Source organism: Sus scrofa, chromosome 9, assembly GCF_000003025.6.
Source record: "Sus scrofa isolate TJ Tabasco breed Duroc chromosome 9, Sscrofa11.1, whole genome shotgun sequence".
Classification (NCBI taxonomy): domain Eukaryota; kingdom Metazoa; phylum Chordata; class Mammalia; order Artiodactyla; family Suidae; genus Sus; species Sus scrofa.
The window spans coordinates 131,452,305-131,473,473 of NC_010451.4; the positions used below are offsets into that span (position 1 = coordinate 131,452,305).

At 37.8% G+C, this 21,169-nt stretch overlaps 1 protein-coding gene across 4 annotated transcripts in view; it reads left to right on the forward strand.

The window, feature by feature from the left end:
- LPGAT1 (lysophosphatidylglycerol acyltransferase 1) overlaps positions 1-21,169 on the forward strand; it is a 122,305-nt gene that overhangs the window by 68,621 nt on the left and 32,515 nt on the right. For all 4 annotated transcript variants that reach the window (XM_003357598.5, XM_021063861.1, XM_013979974.2 and 1 more), the window contains 3 exons: positions 12,497-12,615; positions 17,269-17,364; positions 19,375-19,648. In XM_003357598.5, the coding sequence (XP_003357646.2) occupies positions 12,497-12,615; positions 17,269-17,364; positions 19,375-19,648 (489 nt within the window). The remainder of the gene's footprint in view (positions 1-12,496; positions 12,616-17,268; positions 17,365-19,374; positions 19,649-21,169) is intronic.

Genomic DNA, 21,169 nt, shown 5'->3' on the forward strand with positions numbered 1-21,169 from the left:
AATCAGACTGCTCTGGGGGGAGGCTTTCAAAAGAGATAGTGAAGGTGAGAAAACGAACATTTAAAAAACAAGTAACAAGAGTGCCATCCACTGTTAATACCTTCCATTATTACTTTGATCTGGGGAGAAAAACCTTCCTGAATCATGAAAGTAAGAAGTCAAATGCTGAAAATTTGGAGGGAACAGAAGAATGTGAAAAAGGGAAAGGAAAAGAACAGAGCAAAGACCAGCCGTAGTTCTGCCACGTTGCCGCTCACTGTCCTTGCTGATCACACCCCCTGCCACCTCCAACCCAGGCAACCCCTCATCTGTTTTCTTTCACTATAATTTTTTTTTTGGGGAATGTCATAAAATGGAATCATGCATTATGCAACTTTTTGAGACTGACCCCTTTCACTCAGCATGCCTTTGAAAGCCATCCAAGTTGTATCATGGTTTTTTTTTCTTGTTTTGTTTTGTTTTTGTTTTTGCTTTTAGGGCCTCACCCATGGCATATGGAAGTTCCCAGGCTAGGGGTAGAATCAGAGCTATAGCTGCCAGCCACAGCCACAGCCACAGCCACAGCAGTGTGGGATCCATGTCGCTGTGTTTGCGACCTTCATCACAGCTCACGGCAACACCAGATCCTTTAAACCACTGAGGCCAGGGATCAAACCTGCATCCTCATGGATCCTAGTCAGATTAGTTTCCACTGTACCACAGCAGGAACTCCCAGAATGTTCTTGTTTTTTGTTGCTGAGTAATATTCCATTGTATGGATGTACCACAGCTTCTATCCATTCAGCTATTGACAGACATTTGGGTTGTTTCTAGTTTAGCAATTATGAATAGAGCTGATATAAACATTCATGTGCAGGTTTCTATATTAACATAAGTTTTCATTTCTCTAGGGTAGGAGTCAGCAAACTATGCCCACTGGGCCAAATTTTCTCGTTGCCTGTTTTTGTATGGCCCTGTGAGCTAAGAATGGCTATTCCACTTGTAAAGGTTTGTAAAAAAACACCACCAACAAAAGAAGAATATGCAACAGAGACTATATGTAGCCTGAAAAGCTTAAAATATTTAATGGCTGACCTTTTACAGCAAGTTTGCTAACTCCTGCTCTAGGGTAAATACCCAGGAGTAGGTTTCCTGGGTCAGATGGTAAGTGTATTTTAAACTTCGTAAGAAACTGACAGACTGTTTCCAGAGTGGCTGTGGATTTTACATTCCCATCAGCAGTGTCTAAAGTTCCAATTTTTCTGCACCCTTATGAAAGCTTAGTATTCTCAGTATTTTTAATTTTAGTCAGTCTAATAAATGTACAGTGTTTGCTCATCATGGTTTTAATTTGTTTTTCCCTGATGGCTAATGATGTTGAACATCTTTTCATGTGATTGTTTGCTTCACCTCTTTGGTGAAATGTCCAAGTTTTTATGCCCAGTGTTTGTTATCTTACTGCTGAGTTTTGAAAGTTCTGTAAACATTCTGGATACAAAGACACCAATGCTGGTGTTTCTGCTGTGGTGCAGTAGGTTATGGTTCCAGTGTTGCCGCAGCTGAGGCATAGGCCACAGCTGTGGCTCAGGCTCAGTCCCGGACCTGGGAACCTCCATGTGCTGCTGGTGTGGCCGAAAAAGAAAAGAAAAAAATCGGTGAATGAAACAAACAAGAACAAAGACACAAATCCTTTGTTGGATATGTGATTGCATGTTTTTTCCCAGTCCTTTTATTCTCTTAACAGTGTTTTTTGTTGAGCAAAAGGTTTACATTTTGGTGAAGTCCAGTTTACGGATTTTTTTTTTTTTTTTTTTTTTTGACTGTGGCATGTGGAAGTTCCCAGGCCAGGGACTGAACCTGTGCCACAGCAGTAACCAGAGCCATAGCAGTGACAATGCTGGTCCTTAACCTTCTGTGCCACCAGGGAACTCCTAGACTGAATTTTTAACATGGATTTTGCTTTTCTGTCAAATCTAAGAACACTTTGCCTAATCCTAGATCATGGAGATTTTCCTGCACATTTTTTCTGGAAGTTTTGTAGTTCTAAGTTTTACACGTAAGTCTGTGGTCCATTTTGAATTCATTGTTATATAAGGTATGGGTTAAGGTTTCGTGTTTTTCTAGCATTGTTGAGAACACCATTCTTTCTCCACTGGACTGGCTTTGCACCTTTGTCAGGAATCCTTCGGCTGTATTGTGTGGTCTCTTTCTGGGCTCTCTTCTGTTCTGTCCATCTATATGTCTGATCCTTCACCAGTACCATGCCATCTTGCTTATTGTAGCTTTATAGTTAGTTTTAAAGTTGGGTCATATGATTCCTCCAACTTTATTTTCCCTTTTCAAAGTTACTCTGGCTGTTCTAGTTTCTGGCATTTCTTTGTAAGTTTTAAAATTGAGTTGTCTGCATCTGCAAAAATTCTTACTGGGGTTTTGATTGGAATTGTGTTACATTTATAGATCAATTTGTGGGAGAATTGATATCTTTACGGTGTTGAATCACTCAATGCATGAACATTCATTTCACTCTGGCCTTCTTTGATTTATTTTATCAGTGCTTTGTGGTTTTCAGGATACAGATCCTGTCCATGTGTTTTTGATTTATACCTAAGTATATTTTTTGAGCTATTTTAAATGAGATTTAAGATATTTTATTTCCTATTGTTCATTTCTGGTATAAAAATGATTGATATTATTATTGTTGACTTTGTACCTTGCAACTTTTATAAACTCACTTATTAATGATAGGAGCTTTTTGTAGATTAATTGGGATATTCTACAAAGACAGTCTTGCCATTTGCAAATATTTGCAGTATTATCTCTTCCTTTCTAACCTTCATTTCTTTTTTCTTTTTGCATTATTGAATGGAATAGGACTTCTGGAATAATGTTAGATAAGAGAAATGAGGTTGGACATCTTTGCCTTGCCTTGTTCTCAATCTTAGGGAGAAAGCACTCATATATAATTAATACTAAATATTGTGTTAGCAATAGATTTTGTGTAGAAACATTTTGCCACACTGAGGAAATTCCTTTCTGTTATGAGTTTACTGAGAGTTTTTATCATGAATGGATATTGAAGTTTGTTTAATGCTTTTTGTGCCTCAGTTCATGTGTGTCATTCTGTTTGGGCTGGTATTGCAAAATGTCACAGGCTGAGTGGCTCATAAACAGCAGAAATTTCTTGCTCACAGCTCTAGATCCAAGATCCAGGTGCCAGCATGGTCCCCTTCTGGCGAGGGCTCTCTTCATGGTGCCCAAACTTCTCACCGTGCCCTCACTTGGTAAAATAAGCTAGAAAGTTGTGTGGATCTCTTAGGAGTCCACTGAGCCCATGCATGGGGGCTCAACTCTTTCAGTCTAATCACTTCCTAAAGTCCCCGTCTCCTGAAACCATCACCTCTGGAGGTGAGGATTTCAACATAGGGACTATGGGGGGATACAGACCTCCAGACCATAGCAATGTGACTATGAGGTTTTTCTTCCTTAGACTGTTACTATGGTGAATTACGATGCTTGATTGAATCAGCCTTGCTTTCTTGCAATGTTAAACCTTACTTGGTTGCCGCATATGTTATTGTTTTCCATCTGCTAATCTTTGTTGAGGATTTTAATGGATATCAGCATTAGTTTTCTTTCTTTTGTCCTTTTCTGGTTTTGGTATAAGAATGATGCTGGCTTCATAAAGTGAACCTGAAGGCGTTCCCTTCTTTTCTGTTTTCTGGAAGAGACTGTATAGAATGAGTATCATTTCTTTTTAAGATGTTTAATAGAATTTGCTAATGAAACCATCTGGGCCAGAAGAATTAGTTTTTGGGAGGTTTTTGACTATAAAATCAGTATTTAAAGTAGAGATAGATTATTCAGGTTATTTATTTAATCTTGGATGAGTTTTGGTAGTTTGTGGTTTTCAAGGCATTAGTCCATTTCATTGTAGTTGTCAAATTTTTTGTAAAGTTGCTGTTAGTATACCTTAAAAAATTTTTTAACGTCTGTGCTATGTGTAGTGATAGCCTCTCCTTCATTCCTGACGATGATAATTTGGGTTTTTTCTTTGTAAATTTTGCTAGAGGTTAAAAATTGTAACGACTTTTTCAAAGACCTCCTTTTGGTTTCATTGATTTTTCTATTTCCTGTTTTCCCTCTTTTAAAAAATTTTCCACTGGCTTTACACCCCCAGATATTTTAGATTTCTTATAAATCGATTCACTGATTCTTTTTTTTTTTTTTTTTTTTTTTTGTCTTTTTGCCATTTTCTTGGGCCGCTGTCACGGCATATGGAGGTTCCCAGGCTAGGGGTTGAATCGGAGCTGTAGCCACCAGCCTACGCCAGAGCCACAGCAACGCTGGATCCGAGCCGCGTCTACAACCTACACCACAGCTCAGGGCAATGCCGGATCGTTAACCCACTGAGCAAGGGCAGGAATCGAACCCACAACCTCATGGTTCCTAGTCGGGTTTGTTAACCACTGCGCCACGACGGGAACTCCAATCTTTTTTTTTTTTTTTTTTTCAATTCACTGATTCTATGAAATTAAAAAGTCATCGTGTCATATTTTTGCATGTGTTCTTTATTTAGCTTTATTGCACATGTTTTTTAGTCAGGTTTATTATAGTATAATTTGCATGAAGTAAAAGTCACCCTTCATAGTTTAAAAGCCTATGCACTTGTGTAATCACCACCACAATCAGTGCATAGTGTCATTCCATTACTTCCTAAAAGACGTTTTTGTCCTTTTAACTTAATTATTTTGGTAACTTAAGATTTCTAAGTAGAAATATTTTAACTCTATACATAACGATGGCAATTTTACTTAATATGTTAAATTTCGAGTGGTATAAAACAATATGTATGGTAAGTATGAAGCCTTTTCGACTTAAAAATTAATCTTCATAAGAAAATTTAATCTTTATGGGAAAAATCACTGGAAGATGTATTACAAAATTTTAGTAAGTCTTCTCATTCCTGAAGAGTGGAGTTTGGGGTGATTTTCTTCTTTGTATTTTTTAGTGTTGTTCTAATTCACTGTAATGAGCAAATACTGTTTTACTATTCAGAAGCCATACATTTTTAGAAAAGATTAGCCTTCATCCTATTTTAAAATAGTATCTTAAAAATATTTTTCTAGGTTGTATTTGAATTTTATTATAATTTTGATTATATCAATATTGAGAGATTTTCTTTTTTATGAATATATATATGTCTGTTCATAGCCGAACCATGTAATAAAATTGTAAACACTTTCACTTTTCTACACATTTTCCTTAGAGCCAATAGTTTTTCTCTTTTTCTGTGAAGTGATAACCAACTCAACCCCAAACTTGTCAGCTTTAGATTTCTCCTCAAGTCATGCTTTTCTGCATTTTTCATCTTTTTGGAAAAATCTCTCTGGGAAACCTCTAATTTGCTCCAATTTGGACTGGTTTTCCACTGTCTAGTGCACAGCTAACATCCTAGGGATTCTTTTTGCTTATTTCTGGGTTTGCATTCCCAATTTTTAATTTTTTTTTTTTTAGGGCCTCACTGCAGCATATGGAGGTTCCCAGGCTAGGAGTCATTGGAGCTGCAGCTGCTGACCTATACCACAGCCACAGCAATGCTAGATTCGAGCCCTGTCTGTGCCCTATACCACAGATCACAGCAAGGCCAGATTCTTAACCCACTGATCGAGGCCAGGGATCGAACCTGCATCCTCATGGATACCATTCAGGTTCTTAACCCAATGAGCCACAAGGGGAACTCTGCATTCCCATTTGCTGGTATCATATGTCTTTCTCTTTCTTATTGTATTCTCTTATTTCATCATTCAGCTTCCTTAGAATAAGAGATTTGTTTTTCAAGGTGTTGGGCACTGGAAAATATTTTTTCTGCTCTCACTCCCAACAAATAACTTGGGTAGAAGATTCTAGGTTGGAATAGTTTTTAGAGATTTTGAAACCATAATTGGTTTTTGATCTTGATCTTTTGACTTGCTATAGCTATGAAGAAATCCAAAGTAAGTCTAATTCTTTTTCCCTTTGTACATTTCCTGTTTTCCTTTCTGAATGCCTATAGGATCTTCTCTTTGACTTCCTGAAATTTTCTGAGTATGTGTGCCTTGGTGTGGGTTTGTTTTCATGCTCTGTACTGGCTGCTGGATGTCCCCTGTCGGTCTGGAAATTTATGTCCTCACATACTCTTTAATTATTCTTTGATTCCCCCCCCCCGTGTTCTTTTTGCTGGAACTTCTACTATTTGAATGTTGGACTTTAATGGTCCTCTAGTATTGAAATCTTTTCCTTTCTGTTCGTCTTGTTTTTTATTTATTTTCTGGAAAATTTCCTCACCAGTCTTTCTATTAAGATGTTTATTTTAGCTCTCTTATTGATTTCTAACAGGTCTTTTTTTTCTCTGATTGTCTCTCCCTCTTTTTTAGGCATCTTTTTGTTGTCTCTTGGTTATCCATTATCACCTCTTACCTCAACACAGATACTAACACTGTCTATGAAGTCTCTTTTGAAGTTGTCTTTTTCATGTGTTGTCTCTGTTTCCTCTGGGTTCTTTATTTTTTGTTTGTTTTATTTTCTTTCTTGAGTATCTGGTAAGATATGGCTATCTGTTCTTATTTAAGAGTAGAGGACCAGGGAGTTCCTGTGGTGGCTCAGTGGGTTAAGAATCCGACTAGTATCCATGAGGATGTGGGTTCGATCTCTGGCTTCGCTCAGCAGGTCCAGTGTTGCTGCAAGCTGAGGCACAGGTGCAAATGTGGCTCAGATTTGGCATTTCTGTGGCTGTAGCGAAGGCTGGCACCTGCAGCTCCAATTTGACCCTTAGGCTGGGAACTTCCATATGCTGTAGGTGCAGCCCTAAAAGGAAAAAAAAAAAAAGAGTAGAGGGCTGAAGAAGTAGCCCTGCTTGTGGCTGAGACTTGTCCGCACTAAGCCTCACTGTAGGGTAGATATGTGGAATATCTCACCGGAGCATCCTAAGTGTCAGTATTTGTAAGTCTTTTTTCTTGAGCTGGTCGGATTTCTAGGGAAGACCCCCAGACCCCTTGCTTCCGTGCCCTGGGGCTGAGCGGTAAAGCGTAGGCATCAAAGGCGCTGATCTCTGTTTTTAACAAGCACATGTGCACATAGTCCTCACGTGGTCTGTATTATTCTCATTTGTTATTTAACCTCACTCTGATTTTACCATTGGCTCATGCTGACCTAACTCATTTTAAACTTTCACTTACGGTTTCAAATGGGATGTTTGGAAATGGTGGGATCTTTGGGATTGTAACAAAGACTGCTGGCCAGGTATAATAAAAGTTCTGTAGTGCTGATGACTGCAGGAAGAATTGCTTCTTCCCAGATCTCTCCCCTTTTGGAAACAAAGTTAAAGCAAATCTCAATACCAGTTAGCATTAATGCCCAGTTATTTTAGTTGACTTTCCTGCTTGCCAGTGGTGATTTAGATTTTATTGGCATTTGAAATTGGAAACTGAAGTTTTCTTTTTTCTTTTTGGCCATGCCCATGGCATATAGAAGTTCCTGGGCCAGGGATCGAACCCATGATTGACCTTAGACACCACAGTGTCAACACTGGATCCTTAGCCTGCTGTGCCACACTGGAACTCCCTAAAGTTTTCTTTTAAGCAGGTGGCTGGAGTGGAAGTGAGAAGACCAGTTGGGAGGTTCCTTCAGAACAGGAAGAGGTGTTGGTGGCTTGGCCAAGAGTGGTAGTAGCAAGGAAGGCATGACATAGGGGATGCAGGGTGTATCTCAGAGGCAGAGTCCAGAGAACTTATAGATGGATTAAATATGGAGAATTAAGGAAAGAGGGGACCCAAAGGGGGTTCGAGGTTTTGTCTCGTGTTGACTGAGTGAATAATGGTATCCTTTGTGGAGATGGAGAAGGCTGGGGTGAAGAGCTGGTTCTGTATTCAGCGTTTTCAACTTAAGATGCCTGCTTCCTGTGCCCAAAGACAATGTTGCCTCTTAATAGAGAACCCTTTGTCCCTTTGGACCTGGCCATTATTCAGCAGTCCTCCAGACCCCTTGATTCTTGGCTTGACACTCTGCACCTCCCCTTGGTGCCACCCACCAACCTTATTTGTCGAGGACTTTGAGATTTGGCTTGTCTACGCCCCTTTCATGGGGCAGCTTCAGGGGCTGCGTGGGCAACGTGTCCAAGTTGCTGTCCTCAAGATGCCCGCAGTGACAGCATGATATGGTGGTTTTGAATCCCAGTTCCCCAACTTCCGAACTGTGTAACTTGGAAAGTATTGCTTAACCTTTTGTGTCTCATTTTCTTCAGTTGTAAATTGAGGCTAATAGTGTCTATACATGTGGGATTTTATGAAGATTAAAGAAGAAAATGTGAATTATTTTCTATTCCTAATGGCTGTCACATAGCAAGCATTCTATAAACGTTAGCTATTAAGCTTATTAGTATTTAATTTTAATGTCTATTTAATAATACATGCTACTGTTATTCTTTTAGTTAAGCAACGCTTCCAAAAGCTACACTTTGAGACTTGTCTCTCCAAGTTTAACCTCTTAAATTTTAAGTGCCAAAAAATGGACACTGTCCACAACGTCCTGGTGCGTTCAGTCTTCTTGTTTTAAGAAAATAAAACAAACTCATCAGCGCTTAAATTCCAGTGGTTCTTATGTACAGGTGCTGTTAGATGCAGCCAGAGGGCTTTCTCAAAAGTCTGGGCCCTGTTTTGGGGGTTTGAATAGGGTGGGTAAAGGTGGAGAGGTGGGCTGGCAGTAGGTATTCACATTATAATAGCCCCCCCTCGGTTTTCTTTCAGCCCCCTTGCTGGTTACTCCCCCCCCCCATTAATCAGAACCTTAAGCTACTTTCTCACAGGCACACCCTCAACAGCCTCACTCCCTTTTCACCTTGCTCTACCAACCCCTGACTTTGGATGCATCCAACCCAGTCTGCCCCCAGTGTGGACCACTGAAAGCCACAGTTCTGGAGCTACACGAAATTCTTGAATGCGTTTTTTTTTTTTTTTTTTTTTTTTTTGCTCTCTAATCTTTACTCTTCATATTAGAATACCTGACCTTCCGTGACACTGTAGTTGTATGACTCTTTTTAGTTAATAATGATTTCAAAAGTAACTTCACCCAGGATGTCTGTGAGTCCAGCAGTTGTATACCATTTATTTTCACCATGTGTTTGAGTAGCATAATGATATTGTTAATATTTCTTAAGTGATTATACTGAGGCACGGAATGGTAAAGTAGTTTGTAACATCAGCTTGCAGGCATGTATTTTTTTTTTGGAACTTTGAAAAATAGACTATTAGGTTTTCTTCTCCACATTAATTCTGTTTTGTGGGTCAGTATAATGGCTTTAGGATCACTGCTTTTAAGGAATTTGTGATGGTTTATTGTTTTTATTTGCTTTCTGAGATATGAATTGTCTTATTCTAGTTTATAACTTTGGGAGAAGGTTTATTGATGTGTGTGTGTGCGTATAGAGTAAGTGATAATCTTTGGGTTTGGTCTTTCTCACAATTTTTTTAAAGTTAAATTACAGTTAGGGAACTTTTCTTCCCATTTTTACTTAGCTGTCTTTCATTCCCTTTGGAAGTCGTGGACCTGACCCAGTTCTTTTTTGAGAATTCATTTCACAGAACCATGTGTTAAAATATTTTTGTTCTTCTAATCAAGTACAATGTAGGAACTGGCAGGCATCCATAGCTTCTGTTCTTTAACGTGAGAATAAATATTCTATTCCTTGGTTAAGATATCAGTTCCATTATTATACTTACTGGTTTGGATAGCAGGGTATGATTTGAAAACATAGCTATTTCATACATAAAATAAATGCTTTTTCTCTATAAGCGTATTTTAATCTTGATTTTGTTAGTCACATAACTTTTTTCTAACAGTGATCTTTAAAGTATATAATGATATGGTAAAAGTATTGGTAAAAGAAGAATGCTATAGAACCGAAAACGAAATGTATTGTTGAATAAAATTTAGATTATTAGACAATTCAACACCACTTCATTGCTACATCAGGATCATTTTTCAAAAAAGTTGATCCAGCCGCCTTCATTTGTTTGATTTGTTATGCCATGTGAGTCTCAGTAAATTGACATTTAGTTTGAAAATTAATTTTACTGGGTTATGGCCAAGAAATAAAATACGTGTTGGGTTGACTCTTAACGATTATTCCCTGAAAGTATTCTAGAAATGAACATTGAGAATCATTTATAATACATGATATTAGATTTCTCTTATAATATTCTAGGTGTTTAAAGTACAGCGCTGTTGTTCTTTTTCTGCAGTTGTTTAGCAAAAACCCTCTAATTTGTGGGGAAGAGAATGCGAAAGAGAAAGGGTGGGGCAAGTGGAGGGGTGGAGTCTGTTCATTTCAGCAGGCTGCCAGAACAGAGCTCCACAAACTGGGTGGCTTAAAACAACAGGAATTCATTCTCTCACTGTTCCAAAGGTTAGAAGTCTGAAATTGAGGTGTCGGCAGGGTGGTTTCCTGTCTGAAGGCTCTGGGGAATACGCATGGTTACATCTGTAAAGACCTTGTTTCCAGTAAGGTCACATTCACAGATTTTGGGTGGGTGTAAATTTGGGGGGACATTATTTAACCCAGGACAGAGAGTTCTAACTTCAATTAACAATTTCTACTTTGAGATTTAAACCAACACACTTACTAGATTTATCTGTTCTACATAAAGCAAACATGTAGGATGCATTTTATGTAGAAAACGTATTTTTATTTGCAGTTATATTCACAATATCCTTTTCTACTGCACTGGCCTGGGTAGCTAATATTTTCCATTTATGTAGCACAGATTGCATTAAAGGAATATTTGGTTATGAAACATCTATTTATATAGATGTGGAGCCAGAAGACTTTCCACATTACCTCTTCATAGCCCAATATTTATAGAACGAAGCTAGACTTTCTTGAGTGTTTTAACTGCTATTAGAATAATACTTTTGTTCTTATTTGTATTATATCCACAGTGCCCGAAGCTGCTATAGTGAGTGAAGAAGTGATATATGTATTAATGACAGAATGATGCGTGTGTGTCTTCATTGAAGGGTTGTCAACAGAGGCATGATATGGGGAGTTTTCATTTAGTAAACATATTCTCTGTCTTTTTTGAAAACCCACCGGCAGCATCCTTCATACTGCACTGGTCTGCACTTTGCTTTTATTACTTAGAGTATATCATTCCATAGCGGTGTATAAGCTGTCTTTTGCTTAAGTGGGTTTTAATAGAAAAATTAGCAGAACTCTTTTTTCAAGTGAACTCTTACGAAGGGCTCTACCATGCCGGGGTGACATGGAGGGCGGGAGGCTGGCAGGGGTAAAGCCTGTGAGCTCCAGGTCGCCCATTCCTCTGCACCCTGAGCTGCTGCATACAAGGGCTCGGCTTCTTTCCTCGCAGCTGGGAGTGAGAGGAGTGAACCAGTACATATTCAGCCTCTGGTAATTCATGTCAGACATTTGAGGACCCTGGAAGCTTCTTTGTAGACTCCTGATGTTCGAAGCTAATGCTTAGTTTTATTTTCTCTGTGTAGTAAATTTGCTGTAAAATGAGGCATAACGACTCGAGATACCACTGTTTTCCTTAGTGTACTTACAAGTTTTGGTGCAATAACTTTTTATTTTATTTTTTTGTCTTTTTGCCATTTCTTGGGCCGCTCCCGCAGCACATGGAGGTTTCCAGGCTAGGGGTCAAATCGGAGCCGTAGCTGCCGGCCTACACCAGAGCCACAGCAACGCAGGATCTGAGCCACGTCTGCGACCTACAGCACAGCTCAGGGCAATGCCGGATCCTTAACCCACTGAGCAAGGCCAGGGATCGAACCTGCAACCTCATGGTTCCTAGCCGGGTTCGCTAACCACTGAGCCACGACAGGAACTCCTAGTTTTCTTATTTTAAGTTGAGAATGCTTACATATTTGGTAATGTTTGCATATTTTATTATAAGGTAGAATTTAAAGGGCTTTGGGAACCACTTCCCAGGGATGGTCGGTATTAATAGTTTTGAATTCATTCCCCAAGACTTTTTTCAAGATTATTAAATTACCTGTAAATTTTATTCCTTGTTTAAAATGATGGGGTCATACTATATATATTGTTTTGTGATTTGCTTTGTTTACTTGATAAGAAGTTCTTTTGGGTTAGAGATATCCTCCATTCTTTGAATGGATTTATATTCTTCCAATATATAAAAATGTTCTTATCCATTCCCCTGTTGTGAACATTTAATTTGCAATAAATATTGCCTGTTTGGACAAAGTTTCTGTAGGATAAACTTCTAAGAAGTAGAATTTCTAAGTCAAAGGTATGACTGTTTTACATTTATTAAATGTATTTGTGTCTCTATCAAGTGTTACCTGGACACTCTGAATTTTATAGGAAATAAACTTAGTTCTGAACCTTCATAAATTTTAGCTAGGTGATTTATCACCTCTCATATGCACCGTTTTTCCTAATGTAAGGTTTGTGGTAGTGTAGAACTCTTTTAAATCACAGTTTTGAAATTTTTTATCCTTACAGTGATGGAATGGGGGGAAGATGTTAAAGCCATTTCAAAGGATGAAGCGGTCATGTTGGTGAATCATCAGGCAACAGGAGATGTGTGTACACTGATGATGTGCCTCCAGGACAAAGGACTGGTAAGCGCCTTGAAGGCAGAGATCAACTGCAGACAGGGGAGCTTAACGAAGAACCAACTTAAGCAGCTACTGTGGTCGGGAATGTAGACCTAGGCTTTACAATGTCTACTTTTCCTGAAAATTTAGAAAAATTTTAAAGGAAAAATATGCTGCATATGTAACTCTAAGTCAACCCGAGTGGAATTTACAGACTTAAAGAAAAATAACTGAGATAATGTGACCTAAATCTCCACGAAGTTTGTTTTGGTTTTTTTTTGTTTGTTTTTTTGCTATTTCTTTGGGCCGCTCCCGCGGCATATGGAGGTTCCCAGGCTAGGGGTCGAATTGGAGCTGTAGCCACCGGCCTTCGCCAGAGCCACAGCAACGCGGGATCCGAGCCGCATCTGCAACCTACACCACAGCTCATGGCAATGCCGGATCCTTAACCCACTGAGCAAGGGCAGGGACCGAACCCGCAACCTCATGGTTCCTAGTCGGATTCGTTAACCACTGCGCCACCACGGGAACTCCTGTTTTGTTGTTTTAAATCACTGAAATGAAAGCAAAGGTAATAGGATTCAGCCTGGGGCTGAGGTGAGAGGAGTGGTGGGTTGCCAGTTTGATACTACAGACGCTGAAAGCAGTTTGCTTAAGATAGGAGTTGGAGAATTAGGTGGTCTTGGTGATCTCGAGCCAGAAGAAAATAAGGTAAATATTATTTTGGATTTTACTTAGAAAGCAAATTGGAAGAAAAGGTTTTAGGCCCATTTTATTCAGGCTATGTTGCAATAACTTCATCTGGAGATGTTTAATAAGTGCCACGTCTTTAGTTTTCTTGTTTTAAATTGGAACTGCTTATACATTTGGTAATGTTTGCATATTTAATTATAAGGTAGAATTTTATGTTGACTCTCTGTTGCTTATATTAATAACTAAAATATACCCGTCTACTGGCAGGGTGCGAAATAAAATCAGTGCTTAACATGAAAAGAATTATCACTTTTGGAGAAAGTAAAGAGGTTATATTCATAGAAAAGTAAATAAATTGAAAGTATATAAAAGTAATGGACTTAATATTTGGCCTAATGCTGAAGAAACAGATGAGTAGATGTTGAGTGAGTGTTTCCTATTCATGGCCACTGACTGTAAATACAGAATACCATCCTATAGGATAATATCCTCTTAAAGGAACTAATGATCTAGTGGTAGGAGGAGCAAGGGAATAGTAAACAGCACTTATTGCAAAGTGAGAAGTATTCAGTATTCAGTGGAAGACGAGCTCACCATCTACTTGGTGGAAAAAGAAACCTTTGTGGAGGGGAGAGGACATAAACTTGACCCTGAAGGATGAGTAGAATTTAGCTCAGCAGAGTAGTGAAGCAAAGGCCTTCTTCCTTAGTGAAATAATTTGGCCAAAACACCAAGGCAAGGATAAGCCTGGTGTGTTTAGATCCTATAGAGTTTGATTTAGCAGGTCAGGGGTCAGAAAATGAAAAGAGCGGATGGAAAATAGATTTGCTAAATATGGAGTATGTTTTTGTTGTTTATCTGCAAAGCAGAGGCATAATTTTGCTAGAATGTAGAAAAATTCAATCCTTTCTTATATTCAGAATTTTGAATTGTTAAAAGAATACCACTGTGTATATGTATTTGCACTTACAATAATATTTATGGCCTATCCCCTAAATTCTTGGTGTTAAAATTTTGTAAGAACTGGTTTATTTGGCTGTATCAAGGAGAACATTTTTATTCTTACCAATAAGATAATTACATTTATAGTGATTATTCCGAGGGCCTACACTGTCCTCTGTTGGCTTTTGAATCTCAAAGAATGATTACAGTAGTAAATATAATATAGGAGTTCCCTCGTGGCTCAGTGGGTTAAGGATCCAGCAATGTCACTGCTGTGGCATGAGTTCGATCTCTGGCCTGAGAACTTGCTCATGCTGCAGGTGTGTGCCCCCCCCCCCAAAATATAAATGTGCCTAACTTCATGACTCTAACTCTAGTTTGGCAAAGATGATAACTGTATTAACAGAATATTGTCATCAGTCAGGTGGACAAAGAAATTTTGGTTTATTGGTTTGCTTTTATAAAAAGATTTCAATTAGTTGGTCTTAGGTTAATTTTTCTGTGCAAAGTTGTTTGGTTTTTATTTTCAGATTAGTTATACTAAACTTTTTTTATCATGTGATATTACTAAATAATTTGAAATCTTAAAGAACTTTTTGCACTGTTTCATAAAGGAGTAATTGAGAAATATAAAGATGGAAGGATTATAGGCTCTCCCTCCTGCCTAATAAGTATAGGGCAGTACTAATTTCTGTTCACATGTAGGAATGTTTACTTGATAAACTGCATACTCCGTAGGCACTTTTGAAGAAAGAAGGCTAATGCTAATTTGTGGCCCCGTTTAAAAAAAATTAGTTTAATGGTGATGTGAACATAACATCCTTTTTTGAAATCAGGAACTCCTGTCGCACCCATCCTCATCCCTCAGTGGGGGCACTTTCTGCGTTTTGGTGGGACAGCACTGTTGTTCTGAACTGTCCTATTGGCCATTGCTGGACAACCGTTTTCCTCACCTGGCTGCCCCCACGCTAGTAGAACTCCCTAGTCGCCGAGACAGCCAAAACTGTCCTTACAGATGGCCAAACCGGAGAACAGTGACTTCACCCAAATTTCAGAAGGGATATAGAGGATGGAGTTAGTCATGTAAGCCTCTCCAGATGTGGTGATAGGGAGAAAATCCATGCAGGTAAAGAATAATTGATGTAGACAATACTGTCCCTTGGAAATACCTAACAGTGTTCTGACAGCCCGCGAAGCTACTGACGTCCTTTTTTCAGAAACGTGAAATAAGGATGAATTGTACTTTCTAAATGTGCTGGTACCTTTTTAATGAGTACCTGTGAAGTGCGCTTTCATGACAATTGATGTTAAAACTGAGAATTTTTTCCTATGAAAAGAACTTCATTAGATATATAATAATATAAATATTAATTGACTTGTAACATTTCCCCTAAAATAAGTTGGGACAGAATTATCCATACAAATTTTGGCTGTCTTACTGAATTTGTTTTATTTATTTATTTTTTTAATTTTGTTTTTTTTTTTGTCTTTTTGCCTTTTCTAGGGCTGCTCCTGCGGCACATGGAGGTTCCCAGGCTAGGGGTCAAATTGGAGCTGTAACCACCGGCCTACGCCAGAGCCACAGCAACGCAGGATCCGAGCCGCGTCTGCAACCTACACCGCAGCTCACAGCAACGCCGGATCGTTAACCCACTGAGCAAGGGCGGGGACCGAACCCGCAACCTCATGGTTCCTAGTCGGATTCGTTAACCACTGAGCCACCAGGGGAACTCCTTACTGAATTTGTTTTAGTTAACCCTTCTTCCTGTGGTAAATCTACTGTAAATGTAAGGTTAAACAGAAAAGCTAGTTACATTAGTGTTGTTATTAAACCCAGAGACCAATAAAAAGTGCAGCTATACTTCATACTATGTAAATTCTTTTGTAAGTTCAGAAATTTTATAAGTTGAGTCCATGTTGCTAGGGTACGTTTTAGCAAATTCCATTTAGTTCAGATCTCAATTTATTTAAACAGAGTGGCCATCATTACAAAGCAAAACAAGATTCAGAAATGACCTGTTGGTGATTATTTTATTCTGTATTAATTGACTTGGAGAATCAGTCCTTCACTGGACGTGTATCTTTATTTTTAAAAAGTTATTTAATATAATAAAGCTAATGGACTAGGGGTCATGCAACTGAACTCTTAAGTGATACTGAAAAATTAAGGCAGAAGCTTCAATATTGTATTATTTGTGAGCTTTTACAGTGTTTTTGTAAAAGCTGCTCACGGGTGGCAATGCTTAGTTTTTTCCTCATATGTTACTTCGTATAATTTGCTGCTTAGAGGTAAAGTTTGCATTTGTTGTTCCTCTAGGAACCAAAGTAGGGCTCTGCTACATTCTTGATTGAGGCTGTGGTTTTCAATTTATTTATTTAAGGCTTGTAACAAAGAATGCTATTTTCTCAGCAGGGAAGAACAATTAACCAATTCATTTCCTAGACTTTACACTTGTTTTTAATTCTGAAATTTGCTTGAAATAAAGCCTCTTGCTTCTGATACAGGTATTGACCCCTATGAGCAATGGATAATATTTTTGTGTTTAAGAAACAGTATTTTTGTGCTGGCAAAGAATATGGCCTTTCATAAACCAGCAAATACCCTTCATAACATAATAGAATGTGTAAATCATTCTACTAAATGAACTTTTAAAAAATTTACTCTAGACTTATTGACTACATAAATTCTTTTATGTTCTTTTATTTTGGACATTTTTATAATTTTGCATATTTATATTTTTTGACTTTTAAAACTTTATCCATTAAGGTAAAGTCACATTTTATAAAGCTGTAGTGCTTATTAATTAAATTTATAGCCCTGATTTGATAAAGTTAGGCACATTGTATTGTTTCAATATAACTTTACAAGTTATATGAGAGTTACTAGAGATTTTGTTTAGGTAGAACAAATTGGAAATCATTAAGTTCATATTTAGGTTAATTAAAAGTATGCTTGGATGATTATATTGAAAATTGAGAGATTGGCTAGTCAGATTTTTTTCTATCCAACATTTAATTATTTCTTGCTTTTAAATATTTTAGGTTGTTGCGCAAATGATGTGGTTGATGGATCATATTTTTAAGTACACCAACTTTGGAATTGTTTCTCTAATTCACGGAGACTTCTTTATAAGACAGGTAAGTAATGAGCATTATTTTTCACAGTGATAGCCTGATCAGTCTGATTCTTTATTGTAAAAAGAGAAATAACAAAACCAGTTATAATAGAGCCAGTTCTAATATCTCAGGAGCTGGGAATCTCTGTTCCCCAAAACATTCATTTCCATCTGAATTTGAGTACGAATAGGCGTTAAAATGCTGATAATGCAAATACTTTAACTTCCATCCTCCTCCTCCTTTCTAAACAGTGCCGTGTTTAGTGAATATTTATCAGGCACCTGCCACAGTCTCAGCTCTTCTGCTTTTTAACTGTGTGAACTGGGCAAGTTAGTTAACCTCTCCAAGTTTCCTTGTTTTTCTAATGAGAATAATGGGGATTAAATTAAGTAATCATTTAATTCTGAGTCTGTGTTGCAGACTCAGAACAGTCCCTTCTACTTTGCTCATAATTCTGTCATGACTCCGATTGTTATCATCTGTATTATCACTGTTATTTTTATTCACAGGTCACTGTTATATGGTTCAGAAGGTATCTAATTAGCATTAGGAAGATTATTAAATAAATAAGATTACCATCAGGGAGCTTATTAAATAAATAAAAAATAAAAAAATAAGAGGAAATGTTTTGTGAATTCATAGTATGAAAAGTGAGTATGTCAAGGTTTTATAAATCCAGAAAAACCTTAGAAGAGAAGATGATATTTGGTATAAATTTAAGGAACGAGTCTGGGTTTGATGGAAGAAAGTGGATTGGGACTGGGTCCCAAGCATTAGGAATAGTTTGGTGAAGGAAAAAGGATAATACCTTCTTTTGGAGAAAAGGGAACCCTCCTATACTGTTGGTGGGAATGTAGGTTAGTGCAGCCACTATGGGAAACAGTGTGGAGGTTCTTCAGAAAACTGAAAATAGAACTACCATATGACCCAGCAATCCTACTGCAGGGCACATATCCTGACAAAACTGTAATTCAAAAGGAAACATGCACCCTATGTTCATAGCAGCACTGTTCACAATAGCCAAGACATGGGAACAACCTAAATCTCCATCAAAAGAGACATGAATAAAGATGTGCTACACTATGTATAATGGAATACTACTCAGCCATCAAAAGTATCAAATAATGCCATTTGTAGCAACATGGATGCAGCTAGAGATTATCATACTGAGTAAAATAAGTCAGAGAAAGCCAAATACCGTATGATATCACTTATATGTGGAATCTAAAATATGACGAAACGAACCTATCTATGAAACAGAAACAGACTCACAGACCAGGAGAACAGACCTGTGGTTGCCAAGGGGTAGGAGTTTGGGGAAGGGATGGAGGGGGAGGTTGGGGTTAGCGATGTAAGCTATTGTGTATATATATGTGTGTATGTATGTGTGTGTGTGTGTATATATATATATAGAATGGGTAAATAGAGTCCTACTGTATAACGCAGAGAACTATATTTAATATTCTGATAAACCATAATGGAAAAGAATATTTTAAAAAGAATGTATAGATAGGTATAACTGAATCACTTTGCCATATGGCAGAAATTAACACACCATTGTAAATCAGCTATACTTCACTAAAAAAAAAAAAAATACATTTTTAGCAAGTCATCACTACATTTTAGTGTTTCCCCGATAACGCTGCTAGTATCACATGCTTCATTTTCTCAAAAAAGGATAACTAAAATATGATATCAAAGGAGTCTTCATGCATGGTAATGCCACACTTACCTGGTGTTTATGTATTTAGCCACTACACCCTGGATTGTGCAGTATTTTGCACATGGTAAGTACTTAGTGAATAATTAGTGAATCTAATTAAGCCTCTTCTGAGAACCACGAGTTTAGAAATAAGCTGAAAGTTTGTAGAAATAACTTTTCTGGCCACTGTGGTCAAAAGGGAAGTGAGTGAGAGGACAGCACTATTGTAGCCTGTGATTGGGATTTACTCCAGAAGCAGCTCTCTCTAATTTTATGACATCTAAAAGTGAGATGTGCTTATACTTATTATATGTATGTCTACCTTCTAGGGAAAATCTCATCGTGACCAACAGCTGCTTCTTCTCAAGAAACACCTAGAAAATAATTACAGGAGCAGAGGTCGAAAGTGGGTTGTTCTTTTTCCAGAAGGGGGCTTCCTCAGAAAGAGGCGAGAAACCAGTCAGGCATTTGCCAAGAAAAATAACTTGCCGTTTCTTACACATGTCACTCTGCCAAGGATTGGGGCAACAAAAATTATTTTGAGTGCACTTGTAGCACGACAGGAAAATGGAAGTCCTGCAGGAGGAGATGCTAAAGAATTAGGTATGATGGTTTTTAGTATATTTTCTTTTCTTGGAATTGAAGGATTTTCTGGAGTTCCAGGAGATAGCATTCTTCTTTTTCATATTTGTAATTTTTGTCCAATAGAAATAATACTGAGGGATAAGATAGAAATATAATTTTTAACAGTTCTGTGTACGAACGTAGTCCATGCTTACAATAATTTCTTCAAATAATGTAAGAAGGTAGAGTCAAAGGTGTCTTTCTCTTAACTGTGTACTTTACTCCTTGCCCTTCCCACTCCTACAGTCAGCATTACTGCAAACAGCTTTAAATATTTCTGGAAGAATGTCTGTAGTATAAATTCTTAGAGGTGGGATTGGTAGCTTAAAAGGGCAGAGAATAAAAACGACTACTTTGAGAAACTAATAGTAACTATGCAAATGGGATCATAATGATATATATTTTTTCATTTATCAAATTTAGAAAGCTGGTTTTTTAATATGGAGAATGAATTTAATACAATTTGGTGGTATTTATTAAGAATCTTAAAATGTGGATTAATGACCCTGCAGATGATCTGAAATACTGGCAGAGTGGTTTATCACAGCATTCTTTCTAGTGGCAAGAAATTGGGAACAGCCAGAGGGGGGTGGATAAGTAATAATCAAATATCCATCAAACAGAATACAACACAGCCATTGCACATGATGCTTATGGAGAGTTTGTACTGGCTTGGAAAATGCTTATGCTTTCTAGTGTTAATGGGAGGAACATGCAACTCCTGTGTAAACAATATGAGCTCCAATATGTAAATAATAAGGAAATCAGTGAAAGGAAAAGATTCCAGAATATTAGCAGTGATTGCTTTCCTGAGTTATAATGTTATGGATAGTTTTTCCCCATTTCTTAACACTTTTCTGATAACCTAGTGAATTGTGGAGACTTGCAAAAGTCTTGTGCCAACAGCCTGAAAGACTGAACAAGTTTATTAAGACACTATGAAAGTTTGGTGGTAAATTAGAAATTAAAAAGCTGAAAGAAACTCACTGGGCCTGTTTCCTTAGTAGCATTTTGCTGTTTCTTTAAATATTCTTTAGGTAAAATAAAAATGGAAATGATTGGCCCTCAGAAATAAGTGTTTTTAGGGGGAAATAGGTGTTTTTAGATGACAGTAAGGACCAGACATAGAACTAAGGTCTTTGAGACGGCGCTGAGTTTTCCTTTCATTTGTTTTTTTCTAAACAGCTCCTTGGCGGTCACCTCTCTTAATCTTTCAGCATCTAGTCAAAAGACAAATCGAAAGAGTCTTTTAACAGAGAAGGAATGTTCAGAATAGCTTCACTGCTGGAGAGACACTGTGGCAATGTCAGCCCAGCCGAAGCTTGAAGGCAGAGGTCTTCCAACTAGGATTAATTGCACTACTAAAGACTGCTGTTCTTAAGTAGTTTTACCCAGTCAGTCCTCTCAAAGGTGTGGGCATTTGTCATACTGATTACACAGATTGCAGAAAAATGTTTTTCTCTTTCGGAGAGAAGCGATTTCTGTTTATAACCAGAGCAA